Here is an 18,545-nt window from a genome sequence, read left to right on the forward strand (position 1 = left end):
GGGATTTAAGAAAAGTATTGAGTTGCATGGAGTTAATTTAATAAATTGATCGGTAATAATATAAATTATAAATATCTTAGTTTACCGTCTATTAATATATTAATGTTTTTTGTAACGCATAAAATATAATAAACCATTTAGGGGATGGAGACAGTAGTGTTATGAAACGATTAAATGAGATACTTCCATATGGACCGTCATTAAGAGTACAAAAAATTGAATGTAGAATCATTTATTGAGAAACTATTCTAATTATTTTATTTTTATTTTTAGATTCTGAACGAAGTGATGAATGTATTGATTTTACAATGGTGTGTGTTTATTTATTTTTGTGTCTGTGTATAGCATAACTAGTCGAAATAATGCTTCAATTTCTAACTATGGGGGTGGTTTCCGATGTAAAAGTGAATATCCTTGGTGCATTATAGAGGTAAAAAGTTAACATTTTCCAACAGTTTTCAAAAAAATCAAGAAAAACAAAAAAAAAATGACGGAAAAACGGCAATTTTCAAAACCAGTTTTCGACCAAATCGATTTTTTTTTATGGTTGTAATTTAAAAACTAATCACTGAAAATACTTGAAATTTTCACCAAATGTTAATGTCAGTAAGACAAGTCCGTCATTAAGAGATTAAGAGTACAAAAAATTGAATGTAGGAATCATTTATTGAGAAACTATTCTAAAAAAATGATGGCCTTGAGTAAAAGAACTGACTAACCAATCGAAATAAGAAAAAAAATACAGAACAACATTATTAGGTTAAGAACTGACATAACTTGTACTATAAAATTTCATAATCAACAAAATAAATCACTATCTCAAAAAATCTCAGGTAAAACTAAAAAATTTAATGAATGTATTTTCTAAATTTTTAAAATACTTGAAACAACTTATAAATTATAGGTATCAGATTTGATATATCCAACGCACCATACTATCGATTATTTGATAATCATGAAAAATGTTCTACATATTTTTGTAAAGAAAAAAACAATACGTCCACAAAATTAAATGTTAATGAAAAATGCACATCAACTATATGTAGAGAAATTGATATTATTGTTTCTCGTTTATCAAAAAACGCAGATAGTCTGATACTCGATGTAGACAATAATATTTGTGAACAATTAAATAGCACAATAAATAAGTTTTTGGGAGGTAAACGAATAAATTTTTCCCAGAAAAGTTCATATACAACACGGGTAAATGCAGCAGTTATAAGCTTTAAATCTAGAGAATATTTACGTGCAATTAAAAAACACGTGACAAATACTAGCCCAGGTAATTTTTAAATAAAATTATTATAAATAAAATAATTAAATAAATGAAGATAAAATTTAAATTTATCCAACCTATCATGTTCTGATTTAGGAAAAATTGGAAAAAGTTTTTTTAAAACGCATTTTAGACAAACGAAATATATGTCAAAAATGGAGAAAAATTCTTAAAACAATTCCAAAAACCACAAAACCCTATAAAAAAAGTACGACAGCTGATAAACATTATGGTAAATGCTGATGAGTTGGACAATATTAGAAGCATTAACAACCAAGATTTAGTTAATGAAATGAATGCATTTATTAGGTAATTTTTAACAATATTAGGTTCCTATCCAAAGTTGTATATAAGTTATAACTGTTAAACTTATATTTGTTAATACAAAATCATAGAGTACTAGATGACGTAGATCGGTCAAATATTGAAATTGAGACCCGAGATCAAGCAGCTAGTGAGAAATGGAAACGTGAACGATTGTCAAGACTTACTGCCAGTAATTTTGGTCGCGTTTGCAAGATGCGGCAAGTACAAGTTGCAAAAATACTGTTTATTCTATATTGTATAATAATTTCAGTTGCAAGTAAGTTTAACATATTGATGCGGTACAATTTTTAAATAAATAGATTCAAGAAAGTTTAATATTTCATAGATCAGTAGAATATGGTAGAGACATGGAAAATATCGCAAAACAATATTTTGAAGATATGTATAATTTTCGAATAGTGTCTTGTGGTTTATTTATAGATATGGAGTATTCATTTCTTGCCGCAAGTCCTGGTAAGTATCAGTTAGTAATTTATTTAATATGATACATATATTATAGTAGTATTGATTTACTTACATTATTATTTAGATGGTATCATTGATAACATTCTATTGTTGAAATTAAAGCACCATATGCAGCAAAAGATACACTAAGTATAAATGAAGCTGTAGAGAGTGGTAAAGTTAGTATCAAATATAAACAATAACTTTTGTATTCCTACAAATCAGTTATCAGTTATATGATATAGAAATGTACCTGATTGCGGCTTGTTATTCGTAGTTAATAATATTACACTACTTACCTAATATTATTATTTATTTATTTATACATATTTATATATTATATATAGCTGAAATACTGTACAATTATAAATGGTCAATTAAAATTAAAAAGGACCCATGATTACTTTTACCAAGTTCAAGGACAGCTACATATAACACAAAGAAAAATGTGTTATTTTATTATATATACACCAAATTGGACATCGAAAATGGTGGATAAATTAAAACAGTTAGTTTGCTTATTTTATTTAAATTAATAAAATGTAACCGTATTAATAGTTTAAATACTTTTTTTTCTAGTTTCTATTTAAACTGTTTGCTACCAGAAATAGTCGATGCAGTTTATAAACATCGATTAATGATATCTGATATACGAGAACCAAATAAATCTGTACCAGTAGGTAAAATCGACTGTCAAAACAAAATTATTTTAATTTGTTGTACATATTACATTTGATTTTTTTTTTTTTTAAATAAAAAGTAATATTTTTTAGGTATTGTAGGATAATAAGTATAAAGTCGAATAACATATTTTGAGCATTCAAATCGAGTTGTCAGTTATCATTGGGAAAAATCGAATTAAACGCAATTAAAACCACCCACCACGTAGGCAATCCGACTGCGTCGGATCGCGGACAATGTGTGAATAGTAGGTTATAATACCAATATAGTATAATATGAACAATCTCATACCGTGTCCCGTCGCATGTCTGGTTCTTTTTTTTTATATTATAAAATGTATTTAGTGAAAATGGTAATTGAATGTCTAGCTATCAGTCATCATAATATATGATGTAAATCGATGTCCGAAAGTTAAAAAAAAAATAAAATAATTATTGATTTTATAGGCTGTCGATGAAAATGATGGTCCTACGTTTTTTAACAGACCATAATCCCCCACCATCTCTTTCCGACTTCATAGACGGCAAGTCAGCAGAACAATCTACTCACTCCAATACAAAAGTCTTTTTATAATTATTAATAAAATCTTGTTAATTATAATAGTAATAATAATAAATATTCCTTATATCATAATATTTGTTATTCAATACGTTATCAATACCCAGACTATGTTTCCTTCCATAACCCTGTTTTATATCATATGAGTTTTTACTCCCACCCTGACTTAAGAGTAGGGATTCGTCCCCGCTCTAAACAAGCGCTCGATAGCACTGCATAAAAAGGATGACACGACCATATGACAAGTCAGTCGTAACCCGCTCTTCAAGTTAACAAGTAACATTAAGTAACAATTTCTGCGTTTAACCTTCAGTGTTACATATAGGCTAATAATCTGATCGATTGTAACACATTCTTTATTGATAGCAATGTTTATTTACATATTGGCTTAGATCCGGAACTTTTGTTTAATTGTGTTGTTTGTATTACAAGTAACTCTCAGTGCATGAAAATGAGTGTTGAATTGTTTCAATCCACAAATACACTTCTTAACAACGTAAACTTTAGACTTCCATCGCACTTACTGTTAAAGGAGTTTAAACTGATGTCAATAGAGGGATTCAACGGTGTCAACATTCTGTCAATCAAATGCTTGCAGCAAGACCAGAATGTGTAGTTGACTAAGGAGAATGTTAAAAAAATTTTACAATTGAGCGATGCCATGGAAGAAGTTATTCAGATGAAAAATATGTATGTTCGGTCCGCTTCATTGCTCCAGGCCTGTAAGATTTCAATGTTTCTGGGGAAGGAAATGCCGTTACCCAAAGATACAAAAATAAGCGATGTTGAGAATTATCTGGAGCACATTGAGGTCAAGAAATTGAAAGAGCGTATCTCAGTCCAAGGTACTTGCTTAATAGCAGATTTAAAGATTAAAGCACTCAAACAATTGGTAAGGGACTGGTTATCTTCTTCACCCGAAACTGAGGTAATACTAATATATTTTACATAATGTTGTATACTTAAACAACATTTTTTTTTTTTTAGGCTGAAGTCAACAGACCGAGGACAAGAGCATTTGTAGCACGTGAAAGGGCAAAGGCAAGCCGTAGATTAAGTTATTTGAAATAATTTATTATGTAATATTTTATTGTAATACAATCAGAAAAAAAAATGTTTATAATTACATTTTAATGTATTTTAATGTGTACGGAAAAAACGAGTTATGGCAGGCAGACTTGGTCGAGATGATACCACTTTTAAAGAAAAACAATGGATACAAGTATATTCTCTGTGTGATTAACTGCTTCACGAAATTCGCCTGGGCTATTCCATTAAAAACAAAAACGGCTTGTGAAGTGACCGGTGCCATGTCAAAAATACTTATAAGTAGATCGCCTAAACTGCTGCAGGTAGATAATGGAAAATAATTTTACAATTTGAAATTTGACATGTTAATGACAAAGCATAATATAAAAAAGTATAGCACATATTCAACGACGAAAGCTTGTTTTGTAGAAAGGTTTAACCGAACTTTAAAAACAAACATGTATAGAGAGTTTACTGCTCAGGGTTCACATAAATGGTTATCTATTTTACCCATCCTGATAGATAATTACAACAATTCAAAACATAAAACGATCGGGATGACACCAGTCCAGGCGGAAGAAAATCCTGCACTAGTGACTTTGAAACAACGCACAATCGTTAATAGGAAATTAAAATTTCATGTTGGAGATAAAGTTCGAATAAACACTCAGAAAGCAGTTTTTACAAAAGGATTTTTACCTAATTGGTCAACAGAAATATTCACAATAGTAAAAATAAACAATCAAACAGAACCACCCACTTATCAGTTACACGATTATCATGATGAACCAATAGCCGGTTGTTTTTACACCGAAGAAATATCTAAAACAAATTTTCCTAATGATTATTTAATCGAAAAAATTATACGAAAGAAGGGGAATCAGATATATGTTAAATGGATAGGGTTTAACAATTCTCATAATTCATGAATTAATAAGAATGAAATAAAAAAATAATTTCAGTCGGTGTTCAGAAGTGAATGTGCTTGGTACCACGAAATTATTTTTCAATATTCCATACGGTGAGTCAACTTAACAATATGTCTTCGGCTATTTTGGACATTCAACGACGAGTATATGACGAGTCAACAACAAGTATTTTATTAAAGAAATGTCTATAGCAGACACTGAAACATGGACCCATCACCACTTTATATTTAAACATACATCTTTAAAACAAGACGCAAAAAGTCGAAGCGTAAACATTTGGCTTGGACGGTTGCAACACGGTTTATCATTGGAATACGGCGATATCGAGTATGGAGAAATACAGAAAATATTTCAATCATTAACATTTGATAGAATTTACGTCAAAGGTTTGCAGAAACAAAAAATTATCGAAGAGTTTATGCCGCACGCTATCGTCTTCAACATTGAAAACTTAGAATGTCCACGGCTTAGTCAATTGAACGGAGAAACACTACCATGTTGTATTTTTCATATGGATTTTAATCCTCAACAATGTACATTGTATAAAGTATTTGCATTAAAAAAATGGTATGTTTATAATGTTTAAGATAATATTCTATTATTTAAATAAACAATAATAATATTTTAACATTATTGGATTTTTTTTTTTTTTTATTTACTATATAACACGGTATAATGTTAATAAAAACAAAATCAGACAGATATTTACATGACCTTAACAATAAATTATAGAATATATATATATATATATATATATTATGTACACTGTATAACAATTTTTAACATTTAGTTGTTCAAGTTGTACATTGTATTCTATTAATTAAATAAACAATAATAATAATAATATTTTAGCATTGTTGAATTATTTTTTACTATATAACATGGTATAATATTATTAAAAACAAAATCACAAAGATATTTACATGACAATAACAATAAATTATAGAATATATATATATTATGTACACAGTATAATAATTTTTAACATTTAGTTGTTCAAGTATCCCCATGGTAACGTTTCTATTATGTCACCTTCCGAATACATAGCCATCCGTTTGTCGTATTCCATTTTGAAAGTTTTTGATGTAAATGTTGTTGCTAATTGCTTAGTTTTAGAATTTCGGGTTATTTGTTGAAATTGTAGTTGTACCTCCTTTATTTCATGGTTCATTATTTTTTTCATACTGTCCATATTTAATTTTTGAACATTTTCATAACTAAGTGTTATAATAATATAATGTTCGAGGACAGTGACGATGAATTGTGTGTTCAATTGTTGGAAGAGATCGAAAATAGTGAATTATGTAAAAGTATGATACACTTTATAAACTATACATACCTACATAATATAACACTATTAAATGTTTTTAGCTAATGCCAAACAACAGGACATGCTTGAAATAGCCCCCAACATTTTCATGGAAAATAATCCAGCTGAAACGTCTAACAAAAGTATTTAATTAACATTTTTATAAAACGCTTATATTATATATTATGTGTACATTCTTTAGATAAGCGTGTACACGTTGGCACCACGGTTGGAACAAAAGAAAAAAGAAAAAAAGCGAAACTAATAGAACCAGCAACTGAAACTTCACTTTTAGAATCAAATTTGTTCAGCATTTATAATAAGAAAAATAGATTTATAAAAAAATATAATGCTTATATGATTGACTATAGTATAACATTAAAACCTGTGCCGGGAAATTTAGATATAGTTAGTTCAAACGCACTATTGGAAGATGGATTAGAAAATATGATAACAAATATTAAGACAATTACAAATTTTACGGATGAGGACATTGTTAATATGCACGCAGACAATCCGAAGTTTTTTTCGCCAATATCCACAGGTAACATGACATCCAATATCTCAGGGCAGAAAATTTTAAATAAAATTTGTAGTATATTAACATCGGATCAGTCTGTGAATATTAACGAAACGGTATTCAGTTTTCAAGTTATTATAATGCCTAAAGGTGGTAAACCAAAACCGTTTTGGGAATACTTGAATCTTTTTACCAAAAACAAAAGATGTGTAACAGAAATTAATAATCAAGATGAATTATGTTGCCCCCGTGCTATTTTAGTTGGATTATCGTACAAGACTGCTGATATATTGGGACATAAATTAACCGATAGCCAAATAAAAGACCTACGGAATGGCAGAAATAATATACACACGCGTTTGACAAAGCAATTATGTCAAAAATTAAAAATATTTGATAACCGACCGTTTACCTACCGCGATATAGAAAATGTCGAAAAATTGTTGAACATTCAAGTGAAAGTCGTGAATGTGGATAATTTTTGTGAAATCGATTACTCGGGAAATGAAAATAGAATTAAGATTTATCTATTGAAAAAAAATGATCATTTTCATACTATTTATTCCATGCCTTCGTTTAAGGAGATGTGTATACTACTGCGAATTATGTGATACGGGGTATATTAATAAATAAAAATAAACACATGTGTAAAAAAGGACCCGGGCTAAAGTGTAAGCTGTGTAACGAAAAATATCATATCCATGACTTCAGAAAAGAAAAAAATTTTTGTCAAGAGTGCAACCGTTACTGTGTCGATGTCGAATGTTTGCGATAAGGAGTATAAATGCAGTGGATGTAATTTAATCGTACAAAGAAATGACCACACACACAATAGCGTTTGCGGATATGGAAAATACCATAATTTTAAACAAGAAAACATCAAATTGTGTCTACATGAATGTTTTATGCAACGAAAAATAGGAAAAGGAGGATATTGTGCGGAAGCCTGCGTTTGTAACAACAAATCATTAGAAAAACGGAAAGACTGTACGTTCACAACGAATTATATATTTTTCGATTACGAAGTCCAACAAAACACAGGAACACACATACCAAATATGGTAATTGCGCACAATTTTGAAGGTACAAAATATGTGTTTTCGACAGATGACGTGGCCACGGCTAATGATAAATTTTGCAAATGGGCACTAAGTAAAGATATGAAAGGAACAACATACATAGCACACAATTCAAAATCATATGATACATATTTTATAATACAATACATTTTAAAATACATTCCAACAGTCAAATACGAAATAATTCGTAACGGGACAAAAGTTATGATGCTCGAAATAAAAGAAGGGGGCTTGAACATAAAATTCATCGATAGTCTTAATTATTTTATACAGTCTAAACTATCTGACTTCCCAAAAACGTTTGGACTTACAGAAGCGAAGAAGGGATACTTTCCACATTTTTTCAATACTCCAGAAAATCAAAGTTATATAGGACCTTTACCAAACAAATCTTATTACGGCTATAATACTATGACAACGAAACAAAGAACAGCTTTTATAAATTGGCATTATGAAATGACAAATAACAATTATACATTTAATTTTAAAAAAGAGTTGGAAGAATATTGTAATTCGGACGTTGACATTCTACGGAGAGGATGTTTAGAACTCAGAAAACAATTTTTGGACGTGTGCAACATTGACCCCTTTAAATACATAACCATTGCGAGTGTATGTATGGCAATTTATCGGCAGAGTGACTTGTCAAATTCCACTATAGCAGTCGTTCAAAATGTGAAAAAAGAGAAATTTTCAGACGAATCAATCAAGTGGTTGAAAAGCAAAATATTAAATGGAAATAAAAATATAAAGCATGCATTGAACGGCGGAGAAGCTGCATATGCGTGCTTAAGTCAACGGTTATGATGTGACGGAAAAAAAAGTATATCAGTATCATGGATGTTTCTGGAATGGCTGTCCGGATTGCTTCAACCCTAATGATACAAACCCCGTTAATAAACACTCCATGACCGATTTATACAACACAATTAGACGGACAACTCAATTGAAAGAAAATGGGTACCAAGTTGAAGAAATATGGAGTTGTAAATGGAGAAAGCACGCCGATTATAAGCAAATGATGCAATATCCAGATGATGTGATTGAGCCACTAAGCCCACGAGATGCATTTTTCGGAGGAAGAACTAACGCTACAAAATTAATGGTTAAAAATAAAAAAATTAAATACATCGATGTATGCAGTTTATACCCGACAGTAATGTATTATGATAATTACCCCGTAGGCCATCCTAAAAAGATTTTTAATCCATCAATTAAAAAATATTCGGAATCAAATTGGTATGGTTTTATCAAATGCAAATTATTACCACCGACCAATTTATATCATCCCGTACTTCCGATAAAATCTAAAAAATTAGTATTTACACTTTGTAATCAATGTCATCTTGATAAAATTAGACAGTGTACACACAACGCTGATCAGAAGTCACTTACCGGAATTTGGACCACAGACGAAGTGCAAAAAGCTATAGAGAAAGGTTATAAAATACTAAAAATTTATGAAGTGCAACATTTTGAAAAAAAATCTAATACATTGTTTAAAGAATATATAAAACGATTTTTAAAAATTAAGCTAGAAACTAGCTCTTGGAAAATGACTATCGAACAGTTAATGATTATATTTTAGCAGTAAAAAATGCAGTGGGAATCGATTTGGATATAGAAAATATAAAAGAAAATCCTGGATTAAGAGCACTTGCTAAAATATACCTGAATTCGTTTTGGGGTAAGTTTGGACAATGACCTAATCAAACAAAAACCGAGATCATATCAAAACCGGACAGATGGTATCAAGTATTGTTGGACAGTAAACTAGAAATTGAAAACATAGTGTTTTTGACGGATGATTTAGTCGAAGTTTCTTATAAACAAATTAACGAATACGTCGGAAACGAACTTAATACCAACATTTACATAGCAGCGTTCACAACATCAAATGCCAGATTAAGATTGTATAACATGTTGGACAATCTCGGTGAGAAAGTAGTGTATTACGACACAGATAGCGTATTTTATATTTTCGATGATGTCGAAGTAAAGACAGGGTGCATGCTAGGTGAATGGACTGATGAATTAGGTCCAGGTGTACATATAACAGACTGGGTGTCGACTGGTCCTAAAAGCATAGCACACACAGATAACGAAAACCGGACAACAACAAAAATAAAAGGACTTACACTATTATATAAATTTCTTACTTATTGCTTCAGGTATTGTTGGTACCAAAGGTGCTGCTGCTCCTGCTGTTGGTACTGCAGGCTGTTTATTAATTCTTAAAATGGATCAATACTATAATATTTTAAACTTGAACACCGAAATCGCTATAACAATTTATTGTCTATCTGTGATGTACCATCGGAGATCGAGTGTCCTATTACGTTGACCTAATAACCATGAACATGTGGTTGCATATACTAAACTTCTTAAATACGGTCAGAATGTCTTAACACGTATACCGGTGTCCATGTTATCTAATGATAACAATAAAAGTAGATATAAAACGAGGGAAACAGAAACCGATTCGTTTACAGTACGGCCAGCGAAAAGTGAGCCGCGATACCAGAGCTCCGGGTGGCCAAATTTCGTCAGGGCTACTCAACTTTTTGGCGCGTAAATTGTATTCAAACCTGTTATTATATGAATATTATTATTCCTCCTTTATATTTTGGTAAATACGTATTTTTGAAGAAATAAAATAGGTATTATTATATTACATGCAATTTAATTATTCAAATTAATAAATATAAATAATATATACAAAAAATAATAAATAATAAAAAAAAAAATAATTTTTATACAATATTAGAAGTTATCGTCGTCATCATCGTCATCGTCACTTGAGCTGTCGTCGGGATTTATGGTAAGAATGATAGGCTCCAAAATTTCGTCCCTTAACCCTTCCTTCACCAGATCATCGTCTTGAATTTTGTCACAATGGTCACCGCATTTTTTCCAATTTTCTTTTGTCACCGCATCTAAGGCATTATTGACCAATACTTCGACATCTGCCATTTTAAAAGAATGATTTTTTTCGGCGACTTCTCCCTTAATTTGTGCCCAAATCATCTCGATGGGGTTGTATTGGCAGTGATATGGTGGCAGTCTCACTACTTCATGACCCATTTGAAAAGCTATCTCGTCTAATTTATATTTTTTTTCTTTTGGCATCGACAGTTTTACCTTTTCTCGCAATTCACACAATGTTTCTTCGGGAATAAATGGTATAGATTTCTTTTGGAGCCATGTTTGAACATCTGCCTTTTTAGTGTTGCTCTTCGGGTAGTCTTCGTATAACGTTGAATGATATGGGGCATTGTCCATGACTATAATACATGGCTCCTCCAAATTACCTAACATATCGACGAACCATTGTTCAAACACTGTGGCGTTCATCTGCGAGTGGTAGTCTGCCGAACTACCAGATTTGCACCGAAATACCAGTTTGGAATTTTTAACAAAACCAAATGACGGTGACCCGGCATGGCACACAATGAGCCTACCGCCCTTCCCTATTGGTACCTTGAGTCCTTCGGTATTGTCTGAGTTTTGCCAAATGTACCCACGTGTGTGGTTTTGGTTTACCCATGTCTCATCCAAGTAAACAACTGGCCTTGAATCGTTGTTACGTCGAAACTCATGCATTTTTCTTAAAAATTTTACTCGAGCAGCAACAATGTCATTCCGCTCCATTAAAAATTTACGTCCATCATTACACCTTTTATACTTAAAATCTAAATTTTTTAAAAGGACTTTAATGGACGATTTTGAACCCGGATAATTTGTTTTTTCACGCATTGCTGCCAATATTTTTGCGCTCGTAGGAAATTGATGATTGTCGTAAAAGCTATGAACGGTTCTCCTTACAACTTCGTTGTCAAAATCATCTAGTTCAGTAGCATACTTTAACCGTTTATAAGTTTTTCTTGGCGACTTGAATGATGTAGTGATGGGTTTGTCATCTTGTTCTATTTTTTTTCCTTCTGCACAAATTCGCTTGACACTTGCAATGCTAACACCACATGCTTCGGCAGTTACTTCGCGAGTTTTACGGAAAAAATGAGCAAATTCAGGAAAATTTTTGTCAGTAGCCAATACTTTTAAGTAATTGTAAACACTATAAATTACTTTTTTAGTTTGGGAATGAATATCCTGTTGAGATTCCATTATAAAAATATTGTTATAAATTTATAACAAAAATTAAACACTTTTTTTTAAAAAAAGGCGAACAAAAAAATACTTATACTTAGCACAGGCAACTCGATGAAACGTACACACTGTCACAGGTAAACGGTCGTGGAAGTACTAACCACCGGCGTATTACGACTACGCTGTAGAACATTTCACGTAAGGGATTCGAAAAATCGTAAAATATAATGTAAGGACAAACGCCATCTGACTTTTTAAATAGCGCGCCAATAGTGTCTAACGGAGAACCCCTAGTTACGCTAAAATTCGCCACTAGTAACGCCACCGTCGCGGCTCACTTTTCGCTGGCCGTACTATAGTTGCATGCCTGAGTCTGTGCTGTCTATGAATTATATGACGATAAAAGTAAAAGATAAAAACGCGGGAAACTGAATGCAAAAATGTTCAAAATAGTAGTATAGTCTACAACCAAATAATTAATAATCGTATTGTTCGATCCTATCGCAATAGATATCATCGACGATTTAAAATAAAATAGTATTATTTGATTATTATGATATCTGTATGTGGAGATACCGACCGCCGCCGACAACGATCAGTCACCGTTCAATCGTCGAACATACAGTCCACACTAATTGCCCTTAAACGCGTGGGCTTTCGTTTATAGTAAAATAAACCGAGAAATATTTAAAATGTGAGTTATTTCCTTAATTTTACATCCAACATTTGGTCCATCGACCAGGACGTATCGCGAATCGGTGTACTCAAAGTTCGTAAAATATTCTAAAAAAAAAAAAAAAACAGTGCGCAAGGTTTAGTTTTATTTTTCGCCAAGTTAAAATTCAATTGTTTTATTTTTATTTTTTATTCGGTCTCGTTATATTGCTGCATATGTTAACAAGTACGCATGTGTATTGCAATTGTGATCTACAACATCATTGGAGTTGGATTCGCTAAATCAGGTCAGAGCTTCCTAATTTCTATTTCTTTTATAATAATCGGTGTTGGGATTTGCGCGCTACAGTACAAGCACGGTAAAATAGTACATTAATTATTGGTGGTTAATCGTACTTATTTAATATAGTCGTTTTCAGGGCTTTCCATACTAGAATACTCGTATAATCGCATCTAACATAAATGGCTGAAATAATAGCTCTCACCACTCGTCGAGGACATCTCAAAGGTCAATTGACTAGGTTCGGTTCTTATATCAAAGATAATAAAGATAATATTGATATAGAACAACTCACACATCGCAGAGAAAAAATGAGCGTAATTTGGGACGATTTCGAACAAGTTCAAACGCGAATCGAAGAAGAGAAAGGGATTAACGATGAAAGCGAAAACTATAGAGCAGAATTTGAAGAGTTATATTTCAAAAATATGGCAGAATGTGACAAACTTATGAAAAGCGTAACGATAAATTCTAGTAATTCCGATCGTACTGATGACCCGTCTGGTATAGGAAATAGTTCTCGCTCTGTCACACCTTCCGACAACAGTCATCACGCTCCCCCTCCAATTAAACTAGCCGCCCTAGAAATTCCTAAATTTTCTGGAAATTATACTGAATGGTCGTCTTATTATGATATATATATGGCAATCGTGCATAATAACAACTCATTAAGTGACATTCAAAGATTCTTTTATCTACGTTCGTCACTTAGTGGCGATGCCGAACGTAGCATACAATGCCTACAAACAACGTCTGATAATTACCAAAAAGCCTGGGCTAGTTTAATCGAACGATATAACAATAAAAGAATTTTGGTACAGGTACACACCAAGGCCTTATTTGACATAACACCGATAAATGAGGAATCTTCGCACCAATTACGTAAATTGAACGACGTGTTATCAAATTTCTACTGACAATGATGATTTTGATAATAACATTCCAAAAATATTAAATAACGTTGGAATTTATAAAGAAGCACTCAACTTACAAGACCAACTTATAACTGTTTCAAATGCATTGGACAGATTCCAAAGTGACAGCACATCTATATCCGATTCGGTAGATATATGGAAAAAATTGTTATTAAATGAAAATTTACTACCTTACAAAGACTGTTTTATAAAAAGATATAAACAAGCGATTGAACCATATCATCTTCTTGCATATATGCTGGACCCTCAATATATTTTTCAAAATGAATTAACGCCAGAAGAAGAATCTGTTGCAGAAGATTGGATAATTTCAATGTATCCCCATTTCTTACCTGCAGTTATGGCTTTTAAAATTCAAGATGAATCCTATTTTCCTAAAACTATGTTCAACTCAAGCATTTTAAACGAATTTAAAACTATACAATGGTGGCGTATAATGGAAAAAAAATGTGATAAAATTGATAATGTTCCTAATGACTTTTGCAAGTTTTTGATCTCTTTACATTCTTGCCCAGCTTCATCTGCTTCAATTGAAAGAATATTTTCTACATATGGACTTGTATGGAGTGATTTAAGAAATCGTTTAGGTGCAGAGAAAGCACAAAAACTTGTTAAAGTTTATCGCAGCTTAAGTTGTACCAAAAGTCAAAACCAAATAAATTATACTAAAGACTAAACATTAAAACTAAAAATATATACCTATTGCTTATTTAAAATTAAATATAACTTACTAATTAATACTTATAAATTATAACTATAAACTATAATATTTAAGAAACTTATAAAGTAATATAAAAAATGTTGGTATACCTACCTAGTACCTATATAATATTATACAGTTAATTTGTTATTTGTTTATTTGTTTATTATCATTCACCAGTTAACATTAAAAAGTTATTACTTATTTATTTTATTATTATTATTTAATTTGTATTGTATATTGTTATTTGTTACTAAAAAGTAATAAAAAAACTACTTACCTATATAATATTATACAGTTAATTTGTATTTTGTTTATTAAAAAGTTATAACTTATTTATTTTATTATTAATACTTAATTTTTATTATTTATTGTTACTTGTTAAAAAGTAATAAAAAAAATATGCAGTTTGAAGTTTGTATTTTTTTGGTTTTTTTTCTGGGTTTTTTTACTGGGCCCAACCCATTAAAACCCCCCGGGTTTTAATGGGTTGGGGCCAGTACTTCAAACCCTGCAAAGGTCCTAGTATTCAGGAAGAACTCGTATGTATTATGGCCCGGTTTCGTACGCATAAATACGTAATTTCAGCAGACATCGTTAAACTGTATAGGCAGATCTGGATCGCACAGCATCATCAAGATTACCAAAGGATTTTATGGCGTTCCAGTCCCGACCTACCTATTCAAATTTATCGCTTAAAAACCATTACATACGGAGTGTTGACAGCGTCCTTTTTAGCCACCGGCTGTCTCCAAAAATTAGCTGAAGAAGAACATAAAAACTACGCTAACGCATGCAGAGCAATCCGTCAAGATTTTTATATGGACGATCTATTAACCGGTGCGGACACGATAGAAAACACGTTAAAATTACGAAACGACATTATTACGGTATTGAAAACAGCTGGATTAGAATTACATAAATGGTCCAGTAACGTGACGGAACTATTACGTGACGTATCTAAAATATACATAGTCCACGAAAACAGCAATTGTAACAGTAATAATTACGAAGGAAAGGTTACGAAGCTATTAGGTCTATTTTGGAATCAAGAAAACGACTCTTACCAATATATGGTAGAATCATACAATAGCACTTCTCGAATTACAAAACGTAATGTCTTATCAGAAATAGCCTTGGTTTTCGACCCTCTAGGCCTGATAAGTCCAATTGTCGTACGTTTAAAATTAATTATGCAAAAATTATGGCAATTGAATATAAATTGGGACGAGGTACTACCGTCAGAAATTTGTTGCGAATGGCGGAAAAATCGAATCGATTTAGAACAAATAAATTCATTAACAATTAATCGTTTTATCATTAATTCTGGAAAGGTATGTAATGTACGGTTTCGCGGATGCCTCTATAAGCGCGTACGGCGCGTGTTTATATTTACGTACGACGAACGATAACGGAAATACAAAAACCAGTTTAATATGCGCGAAATCACGAGTGGCGCCGTTAAAGGTCGTAACACTGCCGCGTTTAGAATTGCTAGCCGCTTTATTATTAGCACGTTTATCGGCAAAATATATTCCATGTCTACAATTACGCATAGACGAAACTTATTATTGGACCGACTCCACAATCGTACTTGCTTGGATTTCATCACCGTCGTCGAGATGGAAAACTTTCGTAGGTCATCGAGTGAGTGAAATACAAGAGCTATCATCCGTATCACAATGGAAGCACGTAAATACGAATGAAAATCCCTCAGATATTGTTTCTCGTGGATGCTCATCATTACAAATAATCGACTCAAGATTATGGTGGAACGGTCCAGAATGGTTACAAGCCGAAAAATCAGATTGGCCGAAAACAAATTGCAGTCTGGTGAGGATAATATATTAGAAGAAAAACCCGTAACTAAAATAATTATGTCGACCACACGAGATACTTCATTTTTGAACAAATATTCTACACTGTCCAAGCTAGTAAGAGTTATCGCCTATTGTTTGCGATTCAAAAATAATGCAAAGCCGAACTCCAAGAAGGTTAGTGGAAATCTTCTTTTCGACGAACTTGAATATGCTACTACTGCCATAGTTAAATTGGTACAATCGAACGCATGGTATAATGAATTAAAATGTTTAGCGAAGTCGTTACCAATAAAAAATAATAGTCCATTAATACGTCTTAAACCGTTTTTAGATGAAAATCACGTCATTCGCGTGGGTGGTAGGCTAAAAAATTCAAGTACACTAGACATTTTTCAAAAACACCCCGTAGTACTACCAGCTAACAGTCCGTTTACGCGTTTAATATTTTCCAACGAACACGACAAGTCTATGCACGGCGGACCACAATCGATATTAGCACGTATACGTCTTAGGTATTGGCCTTTAAACGGACGTAATATTGCCAGAGCGGTTGTTCAACGATGTGTAAAATGTTTCAAGTACAAGCCAATAGTCGTTCAACCAATCATGGGCGACCTACCTAAAGCTCGTGTGGAACCTGCTAGAGCCTTTGTAAAATGCGGTGTAGACTTTGCTGGACCTGTATACGTGAAATCGAGCTTACGTCGCAAGGCGGCAACTAATAAGGCATATATTTGCGTGTGGGTGTGCTTTGTAACTAAAGCTATTCATATCGAATTAGTAGGTGACCTAACTACGGAAGCTTTTTTAAACGCGCTTAACCGATTTTTTGATCGACGTGGTGTTTGTAGCGACATATACTCCGATAATGCGACAAATTTTGTCGGCGCTAATCGACACTTACAAGAGTTAAAACAGCTATTTTAATCTGTTGATCATCAAAATAAAATGCAAATTGCACTTAACAAGATCGGAGTAAACTGGCATTTTATTCCGCCCCGATCGCCCCACTTTGGCGGACTTTGGGAAGCCTCAGTTAAGTCCGTTAAATCACACTTATATAAGACATTAGGCAACGCAGCTCTAACATATGAAGAGCTATATACTGTGCTTGTACGCGTGGAGGCAATCTTAAATTCCCGCCCTCTCACTCCGATATCCACCGATCCTACAGATCTCACGGTTCTCACACCTAGTCATTTTTTGATTGGTGATAATTTATCCGCGTTACCCGAACGTGATGTATCTACCACGCCCCTGAACAGATTGACTAGGTGGAAAAGGGTAACTCAGCTCACACAGCAACTTTGGCGTCGTTGGAAGCACGAGTACCTAAATCAACTACAAGTACGGGAAAATGGTGTCATTCGAAGGGTCCCTCTCTCTCTATTAATACTATTGTTCTGCTCCGTGATGACAAACACCCTCCACTACATTGGAAGATTGGTCGAGTCATAGAAACCCACAAGGATTCAGATGGAGTCATACGAGTAGCCACCGTCCGTACTAGCGAAGGTGTTTTCAAACGTGCGGTAAGGATACTGTGTCCTTTACCTTTCGAGGGCAATGTTAAGTTGACGTGACCTGTTCCACAATCGTAATATTTACCATTTATATTTTATATACTTATTCAGTTTCAGATTTATATATTGTTCAATCTTTAATCGCTAAATTACCTGATTATTTATTAATTATTTTAATTGTTTGTAAAATTTAAATTTCTATTTCTTCTGTGAATATTTATATTTATTATCTACCTATCTATGCTGTAATTATGTAAATTTTAACATTTAGTTTATACAGTCCACGCGTAAAAACCAGGATTTATTATTATATCAGGTGTTTATTATTATTATTATTACCATGTAAAATTATA

At 32.4% G+C, this 18,545-nt stretch overlaps 1 protein-coding gene and 2 pseudogenes across 1 annotated transcript; 2 read left to right on the plus strand and 1 right to left on the minus strand.

Moving 5' to 3' along the window:
* The first annotated feature begins 161 nt into the window (after positions 1–161).
* On the plus strand, positions 162–2,048 carry LOC126554095 (uncharacterized; annotated as a pseudogene).
* On the plus strand, positions 2,026–4,357 carry LOC126554096 (uncharacterized; annotated as a pseudogene).
* A 6,558-nt stretch (positions 4,358–10,915) lies between these two features.
* On the minus strand, positions 10,916–12,277 carry LOC126554097 (uncharacterized). The gene has a single exon (XM_050209203.1). The coding sequence runs from the start codon at positions 12,275–12,277 to the stop codon at positions 10,916–10,918; it is 1,362 nt and encodes a 453-aa protein (XP_050065160.1).
* Between the last annotated feature and the right edge of the window lie 6,268 nt (positions 12,278–18,545).

This window comes from Aphis gossypii, unplaced genomic scaffold, assembly GCF_020184175.1.
Source record: "Aphis gossypii isolate Hap1 unplaced genomic scaffold, ASM2018417v2 Contig00429_ERROPOS248183+, whole genome shotgun sequence".
In the NCBI taxonomy this organism is placed as follows: domain Eukaryota; kingdom Metazoa; phylum Arthropoda; class Insecta; order Hemiptera; family Aphididae; genus Aphis; species Aphis gossypii.